Source organism: Leucoraja erinacea, chromosome 8 (genome assembly GCF_028641065.1).
Source record: "Leucoraja erinacea ecotype New England chromosome 8, Leri_hhj_1, whole genome shotgun sequence".
NCBI lineage: Eukaryota > Metazoa > Chordata > Chondrichthyes > Rajiformes > Rajidae > Leucoraja > Leucoraja erinaceus.
This window is the reverse complement of record NC_073384.1, coordinates 65,667,746-65,693,088: the sequence shown is the minus strand read 5'-3', so window position 1 is coordinate 65,693,088 and position 25,343 is coordinate 65,667,746. Positions and strand designations below refer to the sequence as shown.

The 25,343-nt window shown below is 40.1% G+C and overlaps 1 protein-coding gene across 2 annotated transcripts in view; it reads left to right on the top strand.

The window, feature by feature from the left end:
* fancl (FA complementation group L) overlaps positions 1-25,343 on the top strand; it is a 70,560-nt gene that overhangs the window by 36,793 nt on the left and 8,424 nt on the right. For both annotated transcript variants that reach the window (XM_055639884.1, XM_055639883.1), the window contains exons 6-8: positions 583-680; positions 12,722-12,818; positions 15,161-15,229. In XM_055639884.1, coding sequence (XP_055495859.1) covers positions 583-680; positions 12,722-12,818; positions 15,161-15,229 — 264 coding nt within the window. The remainder of the gene's footprint in view (positions 1-582; positions 681-12,721; positions 12,819-15,160; positions 15,230-25,343) is intronic.

The window sequence follows — 25,343 nt, the reverse complement described above, 5'->3', positions numbered from 1 at the left end:
TCCATGCAGTAGAGCCTGAACTCAGTAATTTTTCTTGGTGGATAAAGATTATGTCGGCTGCAGTCTTGATTACTTGCTAAGTAGTACGTCGTCCAACAGACAGATCAAAGATCTGAAGTCACTTGTCAGGATTCAATGTCAGATACAAGTTTAATTTGATCTCTAGTATTCTTCTTGGCCAGCCAGCTAGAAGTTATCTCTTAGCACAAATATTTCCAAGGTTCCTATATCATAACCTCTCTTTTTCATTGGAAAGTACCAACCAGACACAATCTCGTTAAAACAAATGTTTCTTACTGATACCTCCATCCAAGACCAAGCATGATTTAAATCATTTGAAGTTATCATTTTGTTTTGAAATGTAGTTCTTGTGCTGTTGACCTGACCTGAGAAATGAAGTTTATTATGCATAAAGATTGGCAATTTCCAGTGACAGTTGCAAAGCCTATAACAAAAATATCATTGTCTTGGCCACAATATCCAAGTCTTATTGCAGTGTGTTATACTGGCAGAATTGTGGTCTTCTACAGAAAGTTTTAAGTCTGTTAAATGTGTGGAATGATAACTTCTCTCTCTTTACAGGAGATTGCATTGAGAAACAAACATGACCTGCAAACTCCGCCACCTCCACAGTATTATGCACAGCTTATTAAAGAGATTGGAAATTTGGGTTGGGATAAGTAAGTCGTGATTTATTTTAATTCTCTTACCGATTATTTCGCACGAACTTGTGTTTATAGAATTTAAAATATTGCTAGTTTGAAAATTGTATTCATCATTTAATATTTATTTTAAATATTTATTGAGGACAATGGGCACAACAGCAGGATTCATACGTTTCTCATGTATGGTGCTGATTACCAGCTGGCCTGTGTCTTTCACGATGATTCGTTTCCAACTTTTACAGAATGCATACTTTTGGCCTTTGCATGGCCCCTGGTGGTTCAGGAGGGTGGTTGCTAGAGGCTACATTTTAATTTTCCCTTTACTATCTTCCCCATGCCATTGCAGCCAAGGAGAGACCTAATCAAGATATTCGATGATAAAAATGTTCCCATTTGATAAATGCAGAGAAACTATTTATTTCTCGTTGAGGACTCCAGAATAAAAGAGCTTAATAAAACTCGTCAGGTAATTTTGCTTGTAAAGCAGAATAGACTTTTGCAAAAGGAGGGTGGAAATATCAGTTGCTGCACAAATGACATGGATGTGGTGTTAGTTGAAGTTTTCAATGTTGATTTTGATATATCTTTGTTGATTTAGATATTCTTTTATTCAAGGGAGATATGGAACAAAGATGGGTAAATAGAAACATTCTGGTTCCCAGCACTTTGTTTTAGCTGATATTATTCAGCTAAATGAACTGTTTTGCATTTTATGATCAATGTTCAGGTTTACATGCAGAATTTGAAAAGTTGTTTGCAAAATATTTGATCTGAGAAATCTGCTACCTCTTCAATACATTTTGCTTTTTAGCAATTAAATTAATGTTGAACTTTAAATAGGTGTAGATTATTGGAAGTTGTAAGGTCTGGGGGAAATCCGGTTCATGTCTTGTTTCAGTTCTCCCAGGGAGCTGCACGTATAATGCCCTGTAACAAACTCCGTTGACCTATCTCCTTTTGCCTTTTGATTCTGCAGTTGGGAGTTATCGATGCTCATTCATCCTTCGATTGCAGTTCCTTGCAGGAAACAAACAATGGATGGTTGTAGGACTCTCTGCTTGGTGTTTATTATCTTGTATAAACAGTAGAAATTGTCCGAGCAGAATCATTTAATCAGATGAAATCAATGGGTATATCATCCAAATGTAGACAGCCAGCCACTTCAGTGGCAAAGGGGCATATCATCCTTTGCCACTGAAGTCGCTGGCTGTCTACATCTGGGGCATGCATTTTTTTAAAGTGTCGTTCCTGATGTACTCTTTTGATGGAGCACAGCGTCCAGCACTTTGGCATGATATAGGGGCTGGCTCATTGCCGACAGTCTGCTGCACTTGCAGAAAGGCTTTGGTAGCCAACAGGGTCTGTCCTGGACTCACCAGCTGAAAATCAGTCACTGTTGTCACAACAACTGAATATCCATCAATGTCTCTCAGATTTGTTAATTCATAATTAACTGTTAATTAATTTGTAAATTAATAATATTTAACTGTTCCTGGACAGTGATGTCAGTAATGTCCAGGATATTATGAATCATATCCTTCATTAATATTTAAGACGTTAAAATCCCACACAAAAAAAGATTAATAACAGTGAAAATGGGAATTGTTGTGTTTGTGCCAGGTCTCAGATTTCATATTTTCCTTGCAAAATAAGAGACCATTTCAACCATGACTGACAATTCAATTTCCCCATTAATTTTATCTGTAACTTCTTCTTGCCATATTCCCATCAACTCCTCCCTGATTCTGCCACTTATCGATACAATGGGGACAACTTAGAGTGGGTGATTTACTAGGTTGTGCAAGGAAACTGGAGCAAACAGACAAGCATTACACACAGAGAATATGCAAACACTATTGGCTGCGCCATGACATCCTAGATCAAACCTGCAAAATCCTCTATATTCGTAAGAAGGGTGAGCAAACCAAAGTCAGTACCCTCTCCTGAGCTATCATTAATCCCACTTTTGCGGCTTTTGTTGCACAATTAGCTCCTCGAGCAGGCCTCATCGTTCACATGCTTAGCACCAGATATCCGAATGAGCATTCTCATCTGAGCTCTATCGTGGGAAGACTTTCCCAGGTGGACAGATGAAAAGATTCAAGAATGTAATCAAGGCTTTCTTACAGAAATGTAGCATCTCCATTGACTCTTGAAAATCTTTGAATGGAGGAGGACCATTTAAAAAAATTGTCTAATAGCACTTTATTGTCAACAGTGACATTTTATGTTGAATACAATTCAGTAAAATTATATTACATACGCTCCCTGACTTAGTTTAGTTTAGTTTTAGAGATATAGCATGTAAAAAGGCCCTTTGGCCCACCGAGTCCACATCGAACAGTGTCCCCGCACATTAACACTATCCTACCCTAGGGACATTTTGTTACATTTATATCAAGCCAATTAACCTACAAACCTGTACATCTTTGGAGTGTGTGAGGTAATCAAAGTTCTCAGGGAAAACCCACGCAGGTCACGGGAAGAACGTACAAACTCCGTACAGACAAGCACCCGGAGCTAGGATCGAACCCGGGTCTCTGGTGCTGTAAGGCAGTAACTCTACCACAGCGCCACTGTGCCAACTCAAATGACTTGTGTAAGGGTTACATGCCACGGCCTTTTGCGGAAGTCAGTTGCTACGCAAGTTGGAAATGAAGTGCTACAGCGCACACGTAAATTCACTCTTTGATGCGGAGACCACATGGGCGGAAGTGGGCTTAAAGAATTGCTTGAGTAAGTGGAGGTTACACAAGTTACCTATTATATGTCAGGAAGTGCCTGTCTACTGAAATCATATAAGTAAGTACAAATGTTCAATGATTGTAATATTATAATAGTAGACTTCACCGAGACAGTACATAAAGAGTTCACAAGTTATAGGAGTAGAATTAGGCCATTCGGCCCATCGAGTCAACTCTGCCATTCAATCATGGCTGATCCCTGCCTCCTCATCCTGTTTTCCTGCTTTTTCCTGATTTCCAGTGATATTTTAGGCCTTTCAAGTTCTTAAAATAGTATCTTATCTTGGCGTTAAAGGCCTGCTGCCCTGGCGGCAGCACTGGGTCGGGGTTGCAGAGATCAACCTGCAGTGGTATTGAGAACCTGTGTAAGGGCTGGAAGTTCTGTGTCACAAAATATCCACCTCCTCATCCCAATCAGTTGCTTTGACCCCATATGTGGAAGAGTCTGCAGTTTCCCCATTGGCCTCATCAGCTTTTTGGAACAGGACAGGCGGCAAGTCGACATCTATGTTGAGGTACTGCCAAAAAAGGAGAAACAGCAGCAACATGAGAGGGACCATTGGCAAAATTGCAGCCAGAGGGGCATGTTGGGTACTGTAGGTCCCAGAGCAGGCAATGCCACGTGTGTGTTGAAGATATGCCCCAACATAAAATTGCCATGATTTACCTGTTTGCAGCAGAGAATCTCGTTCATTGCAGCAGGAACTGTCATCCACTTGAAGTGCCAATCGTTCCCCATGTATGCCTGTTTACAAAACTATCATCTACAAAGCTGAAGACAACAGAAATTATATTTGAACCCTTGCATCAGTGCAGATTTCATGTATTTGATGATTTAACTAAAATGTGGATGGTTTTGAAAGGGCACTGGCAGCATAAAATAAAATAAATTCAAACCAAATTGGTTACATCTCCAGTATGATTCCAAATCTTTTTGTTTGGAATTTTTGATATTTCTATTTCCTGTTTATGCTGAAAAAGGGGTATGATAGAGAGATAACATGAATCCCTTTTTGACCAATTTACAATGAGTGCTTGTAGCAGAGATGCCAGCGATCTTTACTTTGAAACAGGTCTGTGGTTTGTATTCCTTTGTGGCATCCCAAGTGACCCTGTAAACCTTTTTTGCACTCACTGCACTGTGTTCCTTGCTGCAGTTACAGTCCTGCTCAGCCTGGTTTTTAGCACTTGTTAGAATTGGACCATTTGATTCTTTGAAAACTCAGTGATAATCTTGATTTCAGAAACATGCAGAAAAATGGCTTTATAACTTGCTCTGCAGTGAGTAGTATTATTTCTGGAATCAGTCTATTATTGTTGCTTGTGGTAGCAATGTTACAAAATTTTGAGATTTAAAAAATCAAGCCTGCAATTTATCCCATCAGATAAAGCATAAAAATAAGTTTAATTTGACACCTAATTCACTTTCATATCTCAAGTAATAAAAAGGTTATGGCCATTTTCATACTCGGAAATTAGCATCTTGTTCCCTATTGATTTTCTATGGACATAACAAAAAAGCTGTGATCATGGACAGTCAAAAGCCCATAACCTTCTTAAAAATTAAGAGAACTGAATGAAATTTTCAGTTATCATAGATTGAACCATTCTGAAACAAATATAAAATAATCTTACTTGGATGACCTGAAATTAAAGCATATAATTAGTTAGTTACCCAATTGTAGCTAATTTCAAACTTCAATTACTAGATCTAAACATCTATCCATTTCTTAATAAATGATTAACATTTTTAAATAGCCTAAGTGTCCAAATAATATTCACAAATAATTCACAATAAAACATGATTTTTAAATCTCATTTACATCAATTTATAGGCCAAATGGAAGGAATTTAGTGTTCAATTGCTGTAAATTAAAGTCTATTTTAAATCAGCTTTCTAGTGGGATCCTGTGAACGCGCTGGTTTAGAACGTTCACATTGCGCTGGATTTGTGCCCTCAAATGCCCAGAAAAATACTGCGGGATATAAAGAGCCCAAAATGAGCTACTCGCTATAGAAAACGTTATATATAGGGTTCTTAAGAAGCCCCTTTTAATGTAAAAATAAGGTACATACCTTTAATTGTTTGCTTTATAAAACCCTGGGGCTGCGAGAGGTCGCGGGTTTAGAGAGTGATTTTTAAACTACTATAACTATTATACAAGGCCATAAAAACTAATAATACCTTTTGCGACGGGGTCTTTCAGCGATTTTTCGTTAATGATTTACTAGGCTGAACATTTTCGATTGCAACAGCCTAGTAAAAATCGCGTTTTAAACCCGCCCCCTCTAAACAGCGCCAAAATCGCGCACACAGGGTGGGGCAGATTCTCAAACAACGCTCAGGTAGGTTTTGCAACATACCTACTTGTGGGCCATGTACCTCATTCAATATTTTCAGTTAATCTTTTGTCTTCTCCATCGTTGGAAGCTGATATACTGTTCATTTTTAAATTAGTACATTATTTAAAGTCCTGCAATCGAGCAACAATGGTGAAAATTCAGCCTTATTATTCAATACGAACTATGGAATGCTAAGTGTTAAATTGTAATCATCCATGCACAGGGAGTCATGATTCCTTCTGTGAATCTGCTGAAGGAATATATTTCTGAGAAATTCAATGCAGCCTCACAACTTGCCTGTTATTACCGATGACCGAATCTCCCTGATAACCACATTCGACATAAGGTGAATTTACTGAAGCTGCAGATGATGGATGAAGAGATGATTTAAATGAGAAGCGACAGATATGTGATCATCCTTGGGGTGCTGAGTAGTGACTTTTTAGTTTCTGTTCTCATCAACGGGTGAAATTTAAAAACTGACCAAGCTTCCAAGCTTTTGTCTGTAATTTATTTGAATTTACGATTTAAAAAAAAATAGCTGGCAGAGGATAGATAATGCTGACTGGTGGACATTGACTAGTGCCAGTGTTCACAATAAAAAATGGTGTAACTACATACCAAGGCTAGATCTTTATGCTGAGGATACGGAATTGAACCAAAATAGTGTTGTTATGTCTTGTTTGCACTGTCTCAGTTAAAAACAACAGAAAAAGCAGTGTTCTCTGATCCATAAGAAATGGTGCACCAGTCAGTTGAACTGAAAATTTATAATTATCTTAATAGGTGCTTTGAAATGTCTTCAAAACATTACACAGGACTGCCTGAGCTTCTGATTTGGTCATAGCATTACATTGCATTCTTGCAGTGGAGAAACCAGGGTGCATTTCACTCTTGCAGCTTCACAAATGAAATTACACTTTGTTTCCTTCTACCTCTGATATGAAACAAACTATTATTTCAATAGTATCAATAATTGGTTTTGGTCTTGTCATTTGTATATCAAATATATCCAATTGCATGAAAGAAGTAAAAGTTAAAAAACACTTCAATATTTAAAGAACAGTAGTATTTCTTGCCTGAAATTTGCCCATGAGATGATTATGACCACATATTACGAGTATTTTAACATAATACGCTGAGATTTTACAAAAATGGATATTTGGTACATTATTGTGAGACCTATGTGGGGATAGAAACATAGAAATTAGGTGCAGGAGTAGGCCATTCGGCCCTTCGAGCCTGCACCGCCATTCAATATGATCATGGCTGATCATCCAACTCAGTATCCCGTACCTGCCTTCTCTCCATACCCCCTGATCCCCTTAGCCACAAGGGCCACATCTAACTCCCTCTTAAATATAGCCAATGAACTGGCCTCAACTACCCTCTGTGGCAGAGAGTTCCAGAGATTCACCACTCTCTGTGTGAAAAAAGTTCTTCTCATCTCGGTTTTTAAAGGATTTCCCCCTTACCCTTAAGCTGTGACCTCTTGTCCTGGACTTCCCCAACATCGGGAACAATCTTCCTGCATCTAGCCTGTCCAACCCCTTAAGAATTTTGTAAGTTTCTATAAGATCCCCTCTCAATCTTCTAAATTCTAGAGAGTATAAACCAAGTCTATCCAGTCTTTCTTCGTAAGACAGTCCTGACATCCCAGGAATCAGTCTGGTGAACCGTCTCTGCATTCCCTCTATGGCAATAATGTCCTTCCTCAGATTTGGAGACCAAAACTGTACGCAATACTCCAGGTGTGGTCTCACCAAGACCCTGTACAACTGCAGTAGAACCTCCCTGCTCCTATACTCAAATCCTTTTGCAATGAAAGCTAACATACCATTCACTTTCTTTACTGCCTGCTGCACCTGCATGCCTACCTTCAATGACTGGTGTACCATGACACCCAGGTCTCGCTGCATCTCCCCCTTTCCCAATCGGCCACCATTTAGATAATAGTCTGCTTTCCCGTTTTTTGCCACCAAAATGGATAACCTCACATTTATCCACATTATACTGCATCTGCCAAACATTTGCCCACTCACCCAGCCTATCCAAGTCACCTTGCAGTCTCCTAGCATCCTCCTCACAGCTAACACTGCCCCCCAGCTTAGTGTCATCCGCAAACTTGGAGATATTGCCTTCAATTCCCTCATCCAGATCATTAATATATATTGTAAATAGCTGGGGTCCCAGTACTGAGCCTTGGGGTACCCCACTAGTCACTGCCTGCCATTGTGAAAAGGACCCGTTTACTCCTACTCTTTGCTTCCTGTTTGCCAGCCAGTTCTCTATCCACATCAATACTGAACCCCCAATGCCTTGTGCTTTAAGTTTGTATACTAATCTCTTATATGGGACCTTGTCGAAAGCCTTCTGGAAGTCCAGATACACCACATCCACTGGTTCTCCCCTATCCACGCTACTAGTTACATCCTCGAAAAATTCTATAAGATTCGTCAGACATGATTTACCTTTCGTAAATCCATGCTGACTTTGTCCAATGATTTCACCACTTTCCAAATGTGCTGCTATCCCATCTTTAATAATTGACTCTAGCAGTTTCCCCACTACCGATGTTAGACTAACTGGTCTGTAATTCCCCATTTTCTCTCTCCCTCCCTTCTTAAAAAGTGGGGTTACGTTTGCTACCCGCCAATCTTCAGGAACTACTCCAGAATCTAAAGAGTTTTGAAAGATTATTACTAATGCATCCACTATTTCTGGAGCTACTTCCTTAAGTACTCTGGGATGCAGCCTATCTGGCCCTGGGGATTTATCGGCCTTTAATCCATTCAATTTACCCAACACCACTTCCCGGCTAACCTGGATTTCACTCAATTCCTCCAACTCTTTTGACCCGCTGTCCCCTGCTATTTCCGGCAAATTATTTATGTCTTCCTTAGTGAAGACAGAACCAAAGTAGTTATTCAATTGGTCCGCCATATCCTTGTTCCCCATGATCAACTCACCTGTTTCTGACTGCAAGGGACCTACATTTGTTTTAACTAATCTCTTTCTTTTCACATATCTAGAACAGGATATCAGAACAGGAGACAGATGTTTCAACTCATCTCTACCTCGGGTTAGCTGTCTCAGTATTTAAATCAAAACTCTTGCTTACCGAAATCTCAATGCTGAAATTATTAACAATTTCATCCTTTGAGAAAGTTCTAAATGTTGACTGTTCTTTGTACCTAAAATGGCTTGCTGCTGTTCTTCCAAATACCTTGCTCAGATTCAGATTCAGATTAGTTTGTTAAATGCACCAGGGTGCAATGAAATTCCTTGTTCATGTGAAGCTCACCGAGTAAACATTATACATACAGTAATGATAAATAGAACAATAAATAGAATGATGATTGCAAAACAGCAGAATTGTGAAAGATTGTAGCACAAAATGGAGCCGGAGTGTGTGACATTTTGCCACCGGTAGGACAGGATAATCTTAAATATATCTGTTTTGAACTCCAAACCTGCTGCTGCATCAGAGGATCAAACACTTGGAATGACTGCTATTCCACCATCAGAGATGCCTATTGCTTCATCCCTCACGGCACTGGCAAATTGGACTTCCTGTGTTAATGCAGCCACTGAAGAGTGCAACTCCTTCAAAGAGAATTGTGCAGAGCTGTTTGGGCGAGGCAGAGGACTAGGTAGACTGGGAGGTGGTCAAAGACTTGGCAGTGGACCTCAGCATAAACACCATGTTGTCACCGATTTAAGAAGGAAATGTTTGGAGGAGTTTATTCCTACCAAGACCACACGAGTGTTCTCTAACTAACGATGAACCGGAAGAGCCACAATCTACTGAGGAACCAACTTGCTGTATTCAAGTCAGATGATCCAGAGTTGTACAAAATGCCCCGGTGTGACCACCAGAAGACCACTGTAAATGGAATGAGTCACTTGCAGGCTAAGCTGGAGGCTCAGAGGGGCGTTCAATTGTGGCAGGGGTTGCATGCCGCCACTTCCTTCAAGGTGAAACCAAGCAGCCAAGTAACAGCATCACGTTTCTCACCGACAAGCTCAATGCCACTTCGTAAGGGAAAAAACAGCTCCTGATGACAATGTGATCTCAATCTCTGAGGCCAATGTCAGAAGGCCCTTCAGCAGGGTTAACCCTCGAAGAGTGGCTAGCCCTGATTGTGATATTTCAATAGTTCAATTGTGCTTTTATTGTTACATGTTCAAGCGCACAGTGAAATTCATTACTTGCATACAGTCCAGCAAAGTATTGCCATACCCAAGCACAATCCCCGATTAGCAAAGTGTACAGAAATAATCTATTGAGCCGACATGCAAGAGGCACTGTGTTTTAGCGCTATTTTCAAACTCCAGTCTGCACTCTAGGTCTTAGCAGCATTGCCTGATCCCGCCCGGCATGTCCCAGGCTGCGACAGGGCCACCAGCCATCGCCTCCCTTGAACGAGTCGATCAACGAGCAAACCACCGTCCCTCTCCTCGCATTTGTGCCCTGTGGGCGCCTCCTGCAGGGTAGGCCAGCGCCTCGCTACCGGCCTTGTTCCTCACCCGACAGACACGTCCATTGCTATTGCCAGCTCTGGGATTTGGGGGATGAGCGAGGGTTGGCTCGGTGGCTTCCCCCATCCAGGTTGTAATGGTTTGGGAGCCTCTGGGAGTTTTTTAGGGACATCTTAAATATTATGGAATGGGGGTGTGAACATTGAAATGGTGTTTTAATTGATCTTTCAACAACTTGGCTTTCAGTGATGTGCCTGGACATCAACGTCTTTTGGTCTCTACACCTGCTTTCCATTATGTTCTGTCTGTTTGTCTGTGTATCTGTCTAGGATTCAAAGGTGGGCGATTTTTAATTTATCCACTTTGCATGCCATCTATTTCCAGATTTCACCACACATTTTTATCCACCTGTCCCTTTACAATTTCCCTTTTTACCTATGCAGTCCATCATGCCTTTAATAATAGTGAAAAGTTGAGACCGTTTCTGTCAGCTCATTCTTACTTAAATGTGCAGTCCTCTTCAGATGGTAAATTGACAAACTGCACAACTAACTAAAATGACAGGTTTATAATTTTGTATTATTTGCCTTAAAAAGCCGTAACTTTAAATTTTATTACTAAATGGCAGTTTTGGATCTGGAGAACTCTGTAATGCCAACTAAAATATTTCAAATTTTCTAATCTGTTTTATTTTTATACTACTTGGGTTCAAAACTATCTTTCTGGTCTTCAAAAAAAATATTTCTTAAGCCTTGTTATTTTATCAAATAACAAGTTTTTTTACTTGGTTGATATCTGTAAGTTTCTTGTACTTCCTCCCAGAATGAAACATGTACAAACTGCCAAAGACGTGCGTTGGTTAATTGGCTTTTGGAAATTGCCGCTAGCGTGTAGGATGAAAACTGGGATATCATAGAACTAGGGCTTGGCTAATCATTGGTCAGCGAGGACTCAGTGTCCACACTATATCTCTAAACCAAACTAAATAGATCGTTGCTGAGGAAGGATTGTGCAATGTGGTTCCCGAAACTGATGCTGTCCTTAAACCTAGACGTCCTGGTTCTTGGGTACCTGTGCCACCTTCCCCATAGTAGTGAGATAAGAGCATGGCCAAGATGGTGTGGGTCCTTGATATTAGCTGTCTTTGAGGAAGCACTCCCTGTAGATCTCTTTGAAGATTTGGAGGTCAATACCCATTCTGGACAGCAATGTCCACCACTTTCTGCAGCCTCCTTTGTTCATGGGAATTCAAGCTACCAAACCAGGCTATGATGCAGCTAGGCAATGTGCTCTCTACTGTACACGTGTAGATTTAGATGGAGTATATGCGACATGTCAAATCTCCTCAATCTTCGAGGGAAGTAATGGTATTGATGAGCTTTCTTTGTGATTGTGTCAGCGTGCTAAGCCCAGGACTGATCTTCTGAGATGCGCACGCCCCAGGAACTTGAAGCTGTCAACTCCCTCGTCTGCTATCCTGTTGATGAAAACAGATACACAAATCCTCATCTTTCTATTCTTAAAATCAAAAATCAGCTCCTAGATCCTGCTGATGTTGAGAGCAAGATTGTATTTCTGGCACCATTCAGTCAGATTATCGATCTCCCTTCTGTACGGACTCATCATTACCTATTATTCATCCAACAATGCCATTGTTGGTGAATTTGAAGATGGCGTTGGAGCCATGTCTGGCTATATAGTCACGGGTATAGAGAGAGTGGAGCAGAGGACTGAGCACACCGCCTTGAGGTGCTCCTGTTCTGATGATCAGCGAGGCAAAGTGTTGTTGCCAGTCTGTACTGACTGGTCTGCCCATGACAAAGTTGAAGATCCAGTTGCCTAGGGGAGGAGTTCTCTGAGACCCAGTTCCCTGAGTTTGATAACTTTTGGAAGAGATGATGGTGTTAAACCCTGAGCTGTAGTCGCTGAATAACATACTTAACGTTTATGTACTTATTGCCCAAGTGTCCAGTGCAGAGTTATTCTGGAGAGTAGGTATGTGGAGAAACAGTGTGGACCGATTATCAGTTTTGTTGAAAATTTAAATAGTTTTAAAAAGCCTTAATGACCAGAAGCATATTAAATATGAATAACTTTATAAGCTAGAAAAAAAACCCTGCCTGGCCTAATGCAGTATAAAACTGCAAAAATTGATCAAAGGACTGACAGGATGTTTTATGTGTGCATAAGTAAAGGCTGACAGGAACCTGCTGTGTGTGCCAAAGGTACCCATGATGGAAAACTGAAACATGGTGCTCACTGACCACAGCGTGAGCCTTGACACGGATCGTAAATAACTTTCTGATATATGATCGCATTAAGCAGCAGACTGGTGTATTAACCACAGTAAATCTGTGACAGGAGAAATGCTTGGCACTCAAGACCTTGTCTTTTTGATATTAGTTTCAGATTAATAGGAGTAAAGCAAACACATCAAATTGCTAGTAGACTTTGATTTCATAAACCTTTCATATATTTTCTACTCAGGCTTGCTTATATGGATACAGAGTTCAGGACCATTAAGCTGAAGGCTGCGGATTCTGCAGGTCGAGAGCATATGATCACAATTAAATTAAAATCAAAGGTGAGGAACTGATAATGGATTTAAAGTTGTAACGTTGGCATTTCATGTGAACAGCAGATTAGAATATTTTTTTAAACAAACTGGTATTGGATTAGCAAGATGTATTTATTTACCATGGCAAGAGAGGAATTAGATATTATTTGATCTTGCAATTTTATCCTACTTGAATTTTCAGGCTACAGACGTAGGGGAAAAATGCCTGATTCAGATTTTATTTTGCATTTTTTACAGGAGTTGATTATCTGTCAGTGCAATGTAACTGTTTGGAGTAAATTAAATTGTATAGCAAGGCCCTGACGTGCTTTGACTTTTTTAAGAGCAAGAAATTTACATTTTGAGAATTTGATGTAGCTTTGACTGGTATTTGATCTATTTGGGCAGCAAAAAATATGGGAACACACCACCTCGAAGTTGCCCTCCAAGCCACCCACCATCCTGTATTGGAAATACATCACTGTTCCTTCTATGTCACTGGAACAAAGTCCTGGACCTCCCTTCCTAACAACACTATGGGTCTACCCATATATCAATGATTGCAGCAGTTCAAATAGGCAGCTCACCATCAGCTTGTCAAAAGCAATTAGGAATCGGAAACTGAATACTGGCTCAGCCTGCAAAACCCCGTCCCTTGAATGATTATTTAACAAAAAAAGTTTATTTTACAAACATGCAAACTGAAGGTGAATCAATCTCTAGTGTTTGTAATAATGTACTTGTGTCAGCAACTCTAATGTAGAAATTGTATAGTACAGCCTTGACGTGCCTTGACCAATTTATCAAGCACTATTTCTGCCTTGGTTGCAAGTAACTCAAGAATCAAAATCTTTTAGGGTTGATAATAACTAACAATACATTGTTAGTTATTATCAACCCTCCCCTGACATCAGTCTGAAGAAGGGTCTCAACCCGAAACGTCGCCAATTCCTTTTCTCCCGTGTGCGGGCGTGGCGCTGACGGACGAGAGGCCGAAGCAAAGAAGTCGAAGCCAAAGAACCGAATGGAAACGAGGCCGAAACGCCAATAAACCGAAAGATTACGAAGACGAAACGCCTACTAACCGAAAGGATGGGACGCCTAAATGCAAACTAACCAAAAAGGCTGGACACCTAAAAGCCAGCGAACCGAAAAGCTGCGTTGCCTAAAAGCAAACTTACCGAATGGCCGCTCTGTCGAAACGCCACTTACCCGGAAGGCGGCGTCGCCTACAGGCCAAAGGACCAACTGCCGCTCAACAGAAAAGTCCAATAACGGACATAACGTTGCCGGGGGGCGAGACTTGTCAGCGATTGGTCCAGACCCCCGCGTACATCACATCACTGTGAAGGCATGAACATTGTCCCAAACCTCCGCTCCACCCGACCCGCAGCCCGTGGAAGGTGGCCGTGGGAGAGTGGAGGCTCCACACCTTCGGTCACTTTCAACTTGGTACTTGGTTGCCCAGTAACCTATGGCTTATGTGGGAAAATGTCTCCCCCTTCTCTCTCCCCTCTTCTCTCTTGCTCGCTCTCTCCCTTCTCTCTCTCCCCTCTTCTCTCCATAGATGCTGCCTCACCCGCTGAGTTTCTCCAGCATATTGCTTCTACCTTCGATTTTACCAGCATCTGCAGTTCTTTCTTAAACAATACATTGTGAAGCTTTGTTTAAACTTAAAACAAAACATTCTGGCTTTTATACAGTGCATTAAATTACAGTCATTATTTCCTGATGGATTCAATCATGAATTGCATTTTTTAATACTAATATGTGTGCTTACCAATTTGGGGAAGGGAGATGGGTAGGAGGACAAATCGATCTATGAAATAATGAACTGAAATAAAAGTTTATTACTTTGAGTCATGCATATGAGTGATTCTGTATTTGCACCAATATCTCTAATCGGTTATCAGCCTCATTGATTCATAGAGCATGAACGCATGCCCTCCAACCTACCGTACTCAAGCCAACCATCAGGTTTCTCGGTGTTTGAATCTTGTTTTCTGATACTCAGTCTGTAGTCCTTTCTGCAACAGCATTCCATGCACTTGTAGGAATATTTCTTGTTTCATTAGTACTTCTTCCATCATTCCGTCATGTGATGTGATTCTAGATTTCAATCACTCTTTGGGTGAAAATTTAATCCTCCAATCTTTTCTAGATATCATATCCTTATCTTAACCTGAGTCTCTTCTCCAATACTATTTTTTAAAAAAATAGCTTCCACAAAAGGCTTGTTCAGATGAAATTGTGTGGTAAAGATCAGTAAACAAATTTAGAGATCAAGTCTTGTGTCATTTTTGTGACACCTCTGAAGTAAGGTGTTAGCAAATTAGTCCTCACTTAATCTCCTTTCTCTTTGTTTTCAGTATCCAGCTGAACCACCTGACTGTGCCACAGATTTTCCTGTTCCATTTGTGCTTTCTTGGACTCATGAGGTAATGGTCAAATTCTGAAATCACTGCTGTATATAATACATTTTATTCCTGTAGCATCAAAGAGCAATCCTTTGGTCTTTGCTGTAACTGAGTCAACTCTTAACATTAGTTTCTCCAAACAAGATTTATTCTGATGAAAGCATCGGTCATTTGTTTGCTGGTGACTCGCATGTGTTTATGGGTCTCCCATGGGTCTGAGGAAGGGTCTGGACCCGAATCGTCACCCATTCCTTCTCTCCAGAGATGCTGCCTGCCCCGCTAAGTTACTCCAGCTTTTTATGTCTACGGTTTAAACCAGCATCTGCAATTCATTCTTACACGCTCCCATGCGATATATTGAGTTCACCTAATAATTGGTTGAACTGCAGAAATTAAATAAGTTCCTGGTCTTTCATCTTTGCCGAAAGATGGATGAAGAAAGTTGGTCAGAGTTCCTACTCCCAAATCTCAAGCAAACATACATGTGCTGATAGAATTTGAGTGAAGAAACATTGGGTTTGACTATGATACTCACGGACCATGTACTCCAATGGCTGGCACTCAGTTATGAATTAAGGTCACCTGGGTGACAAACTGGCAGATTCACAAAAAGGGAATTAAGAAGGGAGAATAGTCTGTATCACTGAGTATTCGAAACGTCAAAATAAGTAACAGATATTTAAACATTGTCATTTTTCCTTGTTATCTGGCAAATTGTTGCTGATGGGTTGTTCAATTTTCAGCTATCTCGATGATTATTAGTTCTATTATTAAGTGACAACTAAATAGGATTTTGAATTGTTGTGTCAGATGAATGTACCAATATCATTTATCTTGGTTCTACTGATGTATATAATTAGCAGCAGTGACCACTCCTTGGTACTGTGGAAATAATGTCCCATGACAATTTTTAAAAGATGCACCAGTCCATTGAAATGTGTTTATTTTCTCTGGCTTCATTCTGCATCAAACACTTGATGACATTGTTTCTGCTGTTACAATCAGATATATCTGCACACCTCCAACTGAAACATTGTGATTTATCTTCACCCTATATTTTTACATCATCAGAACTAATCTTTCCTGGTGCTTTCTTTATTGTGACATCCTTTTTTTCTACTATGCCTATCTAACAAATGATCTATTGAGTTTTTATTCAGAAAAATAATCCGATTCCGGACATTTGACAATAAAACACTCTCGGCTCTTGACTTGTCTCTTGACTATCCAACCGAAAAGGTGATATCGACAACTGACTAAAAAGATTTAAAGACCAATTGTCCTTCAGTTTGCCTCCTGCCATGCTTTGAAGCATTATTTTTAGATGAACTATTTAGGAATTCTGAGTAATCTGTAATTAGACTAAATCGTCTATTTGTGGACAAGTAGAATTATAGATTGGTCTTAATGCATTGAATGATAATGAGCAAGTTGCCACTAGTTTTATCCTCCTGAGTTGACAAGAAACATTATATCCTTGGAAAAAACTTCCACACTGGATAATATTTGGGTGTGGAGGAGGTAGGCTGGGAAGCAAGAAGAGAGGAAGTTAACAACATGGAAAATGGCGGAAATAGTTAGCAGAATATGCAATATTCAGGAAGAAACTGTTAACGTTTTGGAGCAATGTACTTTCATCCAAACTAGAAAATGTAGGGGAGATCTTGCACAGTTTAAGAAGGGGACAGGGAAATAATGAACAAAAGCAGAAGAAGTCAGTGATAAGATATGACCAAAAGTTGGATTCAACATCTGATTAACCAGTTATCAGTCTCATACACGCCTGCAGATGAAAGCAGGCCCTCCAATCCACTCTGTTTATGCCAACCATTAGATTCCTCTGCTGATGAATCTTTTCCGGCACTCACCTTGTAATCTTCCGCCACAGCATGTTATACACTTGTTCACTGGCCGAGGATTACTTCAATGCAGATACTTTGTAGGGCACTTGCACTATTTCTTCTGAAAACACTGATAAGGTTATTTCTCTGTTCACTCTGCATAAGGAGCTGGGAGCCTGTGTGCTACACATCCAGGCATTTGGCGCAGATATCAGTGTGCAGTTTCAGAAGGTAGGGATGAAGTGCAAGCTTGCAAATGAGATATCTTCACATGATGGTAGAACGAGGTTATGGTTGTAAAGGGGGAGCTGCTTCAATTAGATGACCTTTTGTTGGGAGTGACACCCTCCATTGTACAAATAGGCATCCTGACACTTGGAGATCCTAGGAGTGGTCAGGCTCCACTTCACCCTTTCATATCTCCCACCTTCCACTGAAAGAAAGATGCTTTGCATGCAGAATTGGAGAGACCTTGTCCATTGATAAAGGTAACATATAGGCCGTTGTGAAGGATGGACTCTGCAAATGCAGTGCAAGTAAGGACTTTCCAATTAACTTTCAATAACTTTCACCTTCCTGCTAAGGCCTGATTTTCCAATTTTAGACAGTGTGTAAGCATGCTTCGTATTACAGTAGAAGTCTTGTGTATATGTGCATCATATGCATCAGTGACTGATATAACTTTGTAGAATTGTGTGCAATGAATGTGACTGCAATCAATTTAATACATTCATTTCACCATGTGTCAGATAAAAAAACATAGAATTAATAGACCATAGTCTTTATACCTCCTTATGCTTTTCAATTATTTTTAAGCATATGCCCCCATTGGCTGCTTTGAGGCCAATTAATTGTAACCAAAATGTAATCACAAAATATGTATTTTGTAATCATTTGTAGTTTGAGTTTCTGTATTGATCCAAAAAAAGCTGTCGTGTTTAAATATATTTTTAATTAAAGCATGCATTTCTTCCTTTGCTAAAATTATAGCTTGACATTTTTACATGGCACCTATATTGAAATGCATAATTTTCCTTATGGTCCCTGTCTTCTTGCTGAGATGATAATGTTTTGATGTATTTTTCTGTTTTGGTGATGAGAGGGCTGCTGCTGCTGCTCTGACATATTCATTCAGATGAATGATTATAACTGGAGCAATGTCAAGCAGATGATGGCAGGTCTTTGCACATCAAGCCAAAGCCTGATAGCCAGTGCAGGTGTTTCACAGCATGATCAGATAAAGCCAGTGGTTTGAAGCTGAGATGGCACTTCATGACTAGTGAGGAATGAGCATCAAGGGCAAACTGGCCTGCGCCCATATGTAACCGCTATCTTGCTGGACAACTTTATCTTGTGACAGGGTTGTTAACCTATTGCTTTCAACTAAACAAAAGGAAATCTCAGTCTATGGCTTTCTTGAGAAAAGTTGCCTGAAGGCGAGGGGTTAACTTCTTACAGAATAATCTTTGACTGAATCCCTGGAATCATTCTCGTTAATTATGAAGTTGGTTTTCCTGATGATCAGCAGAAACGTTCAGTTCCCTATCGTGCTACCGGCCTCCGTGGTAGTGAGGTCAGCCTTTTAGCTCTTGCAGAGTTTGGGGGTTATATAAGATTGTCTGTGTCATGTTTGATCAGTGTGATTTAAAAACAAATGTTCGAAGTAACTATCTTGCACCACATGGACATTTGTGGAAATATTCATTATTATTTGTCAATATACCCGTTTTAAGACCCAAAACGGGTCTTTCCTTGTGGAAAAGGGAAGACTAGTTTAGAATGAACATGAACAAGTGCAACATCAGTGCTTTTTGTGGCGACTGAGCTGCCCTGGTTATAGAATAGTTCCACACCTGACTGCTTTGGGGCCCTGGAGTTAAACATGGAAATGAGTATTTGAACATTTCTGTCAGGTGAGATCAACATGGAATTTAAATTCTGTAATTGGTACAAAACTTACTCTTATTTTTCCTGTTGGCAATGGAGGAAGGAAACCTCAAGGACTGTGAAAATAAACCACTCCTGGTCAATGCAGCAATTCAGCACTTTAGGTGAACATATTGATCAAAACAATTTCAAAATCATTGATAACATATCTGAATAACTTATTTTATTAAAATGAAAAGAAAGAAGAATCTTGGCATTTTCGGTACTGTTGCAGTGTAACATTCATATTGACCATGCGCACTGATGTACATTAGAGCTGCCTGGCCCAATTGAGCACAGCACGCTGAAGGAGGCAGCTATTTGCCTTGGACTTGCACAGCAGATGGAGGCACTTTACTGTAATATAACCATAAATAAACATTCAGCAGAGATTGCTGAGGTAGACTAAACCTTTCAGAATAGTTTACATTAAAAGCAAAAAGCCTGAGCATGCATCCGAACGGACTGAGCACAAAACACAAATCTGCAGTCTGTCACACCGGCAAGATATAGGGTCCTGGTCCAGACATTGTCGAGTGTCAGTCAGCAGAAGGTAACAAAACTGAGTGATTTTGGGTGCAGGAAGCTAAGTTATTGGATTTCTCAAAATGAGACAAATAATGTGAAGATTCCTTGTTTTGCTGTTAAAATAGAGAATTGTATTACAATGCCTCTAAAGTGATACAGGTTAGTAAGTTAATTGGCTTTGGTTAAAATTGTAAAATTGTCCCCAGTGTGTAGGTTGGTGTTAGTGTACAGGGATTGCTGGTTGACGCAAACTCAATGGGCTGAAAGGCCTGTTTCCACGCTGTATCTCTATAGTCTGAAGTCTATTGCCTATTTTGTCTAGCTCTGTCGACTATATCTGTAGTGTATTTCACCAAACTATAAAATAGGAGATATATTGTTTAAAAACAACAGTTGAACTTTATCCAGTTGATGTATTTTAAAATGGACATCCATCAGCCTAATTTGTTGTTTGCATTTCCTGAATTCTCAGCCAAAGTCTGAGTATTGCTATAAAAAAGAATCGGTCGTGTTTGATCTGGAATATTGATGTTGGAATATGGAGTATATTTTTGCACTTTCAACATCTTATGTTTTCAGGCCATGGTAAAGTACACCCAGTAGGTTTAAATATCTGTTCCTACTCCACTGTAAAAACTATGGTGCATTGGAATGTAACTAGCTGACTCTTAGGTTTGGCAAGGGGTAGGAATTCATAGCACCTTAGCACGCCTATCAAAATGGTTGAAGTGTGGGCTGAGTTATTGTACCACAGCTTTATAAGTTATAGGGGTGAAATTAGGCCATTCAGCCAATCGAGTCTACTCCACCATTCAATTATGGCTGATCTCGACCACCTAATCCCATTTTCCTGCCTTCTCCCCATAACCCTTGACACCCGTTCTAATCAAGAACTTGTCTATCGCTGCCTTAAAAAATATCCACTTGCTTGGCCTCCACAGCCCTCGGTGGCAATGAGTTCCACAGATTAACTACCCTCTGACTAAGAAAGTTCCTCCTCACTTTTTTAAAAGTGTGCCCTTTAAGCTGAGGCTATGACCTCTGGTCTTGACCTCTCCCACCAGTGAAAACATCCTTTCCAGTTATCTCTTGTCTTAGAATATTTGTGTGTTTACGCTCTCCTCAGTAAATTGGATATATAATGTAGGCTGGCACTTAAGTGCAGTTCAGAGGAAGAGCTGGACCATCTGAGATGTCAAATTTTAACCATGGCGAGTAATTCCTCTCTGATGTATGTAACTGGTTTCATAATTTAATGTGCGGGCCAGCTATCATGCTGTCCAGACAAATTTATGCTTAATATCACAAAAAAAACTGGTTCATTAGTCGTGACCCTTTGGATCCTGCAGTTTCTACATTGTTTTAACAATTGCCACAATTCAGAATGTTTCATGCTGTGCACTTCCTCCTAAAGCTGTGAACGACTCTGTATAAAAGTGATGTATTAAGCCAGAAGTTGCAGGGAGTAGCAAGCTTTCTGTGCTTGTGGTTGGCCAACTTTGTCTTGCCTTGAGCATATATCCTAGTCTAGAACTTTATGAACGAAACTGGCTCTGACCTGATCCAGTGCTGCAGGGGCTCCTCTTTGTAGGTTAAACTTTTTGTTTTTAGTTAACAACAAATTATAACAGGCACTACAAAGCAATTAGATGCATGTAAATTAAGCCTGTGAAATAAAAAAATAAAAATTACCTGCAACTTACCTTACCCTGCATATATGGAATAGAATGCTAAGCTTGCACTAGATCTTGTTCCATCTCCCAAACCTCATCCCTCAAATTTGTTTTCTACTCAGCAAAGAGTTGACAAGCATATTTGTTTCCTTGAGGCTCTTATGCTGCTGTATCCGCAGCCATTATTGAAGTGGAATGTTCTGATCACAGGCATCTGCAAGTCACAGGCAACGCAGATTGGCAGATTCACATTAGGTTTTTCAACATAGTCATTGGGAATCTCTGGGATGTTGGATATCATGGGGAATACAACAAAACAGCAGAGGGAAACCGATGGTGCTCATCAAATGTAAGGACGTTTTTGATTCGTACATTTGTGCATGCTTAGTTTAATTTAGTTTATTGTCGTGAGGTATAGTGAAAAGCTTTTTGTTGTGTGCTTTTCGATCAAAGAAAGGCTATACATGATTACAATCAAGCCGTCCACAGTGTACAGATGCTGGATAAAGGGTATCTGGTGAAATAAAGATTTAAAAGAGTGGAGCGATTGTTATGTACGATAGCAGATCCTCTTTCATTTAGTTTATAGATACAGCGTGGAAACAGGCCCTTCAGCCCACCGGGTCCGTGCCGACCAGCAATCCCCGCATGTTAACACTATCCTACACACACTAGGGCAATTTTTTTTACATTTACCAAGCCGATTTACCTACATACCTGTACCTCTTTGGAGTGCGGGAGGAAACCGAAGATCTTGGAGAAAACCCACGCGGTCACGGGGAGAACGTACAAACTCCGCACAGACAGCACCCGTAATCTGCATCGAACCCGGGTCTCCGGTGCTGCAAGTGCTGTAAGGCAGCAACTCTACCGCTACGCCATCGTGCTGCCCTTCTGGGTCCAGCGCACAAAGAGTCGCCAGGCTTTGGTGCAATCTTGGGAAAGTGCCCCAGCCTTCTTGATGGATATGGGGGCAAATCTCCCACAGAACCATTGTCTTGCAGGAAAGTTCATTTATTTTGTTTTCTCCATTACCTATCGTATCTGCCCAAACTTTAGGTGTACAAAGGGTCAGTTGACAGATCCCGAATTATAATACATTTATTTAAGCAAATTGGTAATTTCTCAATATTTTCACAACGTTTGATGGACTTCATACAAAAACAATAATAGTGCCAAAAAGTCTCTCAACCCACTGCTCTTCGGAAAGTCTCAGACCCCTGGGAACAACAATAAAGCTGCCAGAACATTTGCAGGACAAATATATGCACATCACAGATCACTCGTATCTTTGTTTTCCCACCTTGCTCTCATTCTCCCAATTTGTATTCCTTCTCTTTTTTGTTCTTTTTTATTTTCCCCTGCCCCACTCTCCCAGTTTGTGTCACACTATCTCCTTTTTCTTCCCTCTTCGCCCCACATCCTCGGTTTGATATTGCACTCTCGCCACACAGTTTACAAGTGGTGCTACTGTCCTTGCAGTTTGTAAAGAAATTGTGTGTTCTGAATTGTGGCGCATCAACAAGGCTGACAATGTGATTTCTTCCACATCATCACTAGTAAATGCTGTGGAAACCAACCAGCAACCAGTACATTCCCACCATTTTGTTTTCTTATCTATGGCCCCCACTAAATAAATCGCAGCGAATGCTCTCTGCTCCAGCATCATTGATACTATAGGTCATGCTTGGCATTAACACTGCTTCAATTCCATACAAGCCTTCTCAGAAGCTGCCAGTAATAGTTCAACTTGGTTACTTGGAATATTTTTTCTTCTGGTCATTCAGCTCGACACTTGAAGTTATTGTGTACCATTGCCAGGACTGTAGTTTCTCAAACGCTGAATTCTATTCAAGTTTCATGAATATCAATTTAAGTCGATGCTCAGATTTATATGAGAAAGTAGTAAAGCTGCTTTCAAGCAGAAGGATATGAACACATTCTTGCAGAAACCTGCTAGCCATCTGCATCATGATGAATCCTGATTTATTTTAAAAGTCAACATCATTAATCTATGTCTAAACCTGTGAAAATATGATCGACTATGAGTTATAGTTGGAAGGTCCCCAGTTTATTTTAAACCTGATTTGCAGTGATGATTATATGTCTGTGCCGAAACATTTTTGATTAGTTCTTGATGATCTTGATAGTTCCAAATTGTTTGGATAATATGAAACATTTGTTACATAGTTGGGAAAACTATCAAGGCCATAGAAAATGGCAAGAAGGTGGCTTCACCCAAGATACCCTACTCTAGTTAAAAATGGACAGCAGGTTCAGACATCAATACTGCAAACCTTCATTATGTTAAAAATGAGAAATTACTTTTGCTGGTTTGCCATTTAACATAGTTCATGAAATTAATATCATACAAAATGGAAGGTATCCATTCAGTTTATTTTGTCAATATTCCAGAGATGCCCTGCACTTTCCTTATCTTTCCGTAATATTTTTCTTTATGTGGATCTTTTCATCATAATGTCAAATGATTGGGGCAGGATGTATAGAGACATTGGTGGTGTCCTTAGCAGTGTTGTTATAAGAGAGACCTTGGGATTTATGTTCATAGTATCCAGAAAATGGCGAAACAAATAAATGGGGTACTGAAGAAGGCATTTGGCATACTTACCTCAAAAGGTTCAAGTATTTTGTATAAGAGTCGGAGTGTCATGTTGTAGCTGTACAACACTTTCATAAGGGCATACTTGGACTTTTAAGAACAGTCTAGTCACTATACTACAGGAAGGATAGGATACCATTTAAAAGATTGCAGAATAATCTCCAGAATGTTGCCTTGAATAGAGGGCTTTAGTTACAAGGAGTGGTTAGTATAGCTCGGATTGTTCATCCTGGATGGAACGACGTTGGGGTGAAGGGTTGACATTATTGCAGTTTATAAGGCTATGAGGGGCAGAAAAAATGGTAGATACAAAGGATACCATGGAGGGGAGGCTAAAATTGGAGAACCCAGGTTTAAGATGAGAGGGGAAAAATTTAAGGGATAACTGAGACCAGGGATCTCGCACCAGATATGGAATGAGCTGCCAGAAGAGGTGGTTGAGACAGGTGCAATGACATCATATAAAGGCACTTAGACAGGTACATGAATATGAAATGAGCGATGCGGGAAAATGTGATTAGTGCAGACAGGCATCTTGGTCGGCATAGATAGGTTTTGCTGAAGGGCCCATTTCTGTATTGTTCAGATAGGACTTATTATTCAAGATTACTGTACCCATGTCAGTTTTGACGGTTCTTGTTCTTGCTGCTTGTTAACCCTCTGGCCTTTGAGGTTTTTTAATATATCTATTGCAGCTGAACTTAGTCTGCTTTATTCTAAGCACAAGCCAGGTTCCTTCTTTTCCCTTCAGTAAAGCAGGCTCTCTTTCTTACTTGGTTCCACTTTAGTAAATCTTCAGACTCATATCTAAGGCCTTGATGCCATTTCTATAGTGTGGTACTTGAAATTGCCAGAATATGTTCTTGTTACCCTAATCATTGTTTAATGAAAGTCAAGCAGTTGCTCATTCGAATTGGTAACTAAATAAGAGAGAACTGGATATTTGGCAAATATTAACAGGATTTGGCAGTGTCAATGCAGATTGATGAAACTCATGTTTGACAAATCTTTCAGAATCTTTTTGAGGTTAAACCAGCTGAAGGCATGCGAGTCGTTCCAAATGCTTGCGTGACGTTTTGGTGATGGGTCCTGACACAAAATGTCACATCTCCGTATCATTTAGAGATGCTGCCTGACCTAATGAGTTCTCCGGTACTTTGTGTTCTAATATTTATCACTGTGTCTCTAGTCTTCAGAAAACCTTTGGCCAAGAGATTATTAAAAAAATATAGCATTTAGTATTATGGGTAATATACAAGCATGGATTGAGGATTGGTTGATGATCAGAAACCAGTGCGTTGGTACAAACGGGTCAATTTGAGTCGAATGGATGTAAATGAAAATCAGTGATACGATTGCTGATGATACAAGGCTGGGTGCAATATGGGGTGTGAGGAGGAGTTAGAAAACCTTTCGAGAAGTGAATGAACAAGGACATAGACGATGGAATGGTGGATGAAAATATGTGAAGTTGTCTATCATGTTTTGTTTTTTTAATAATGAGAAATTCAAAGGTGTTTAGAGTTCAAGGTCTTGGGTGTTCAAAG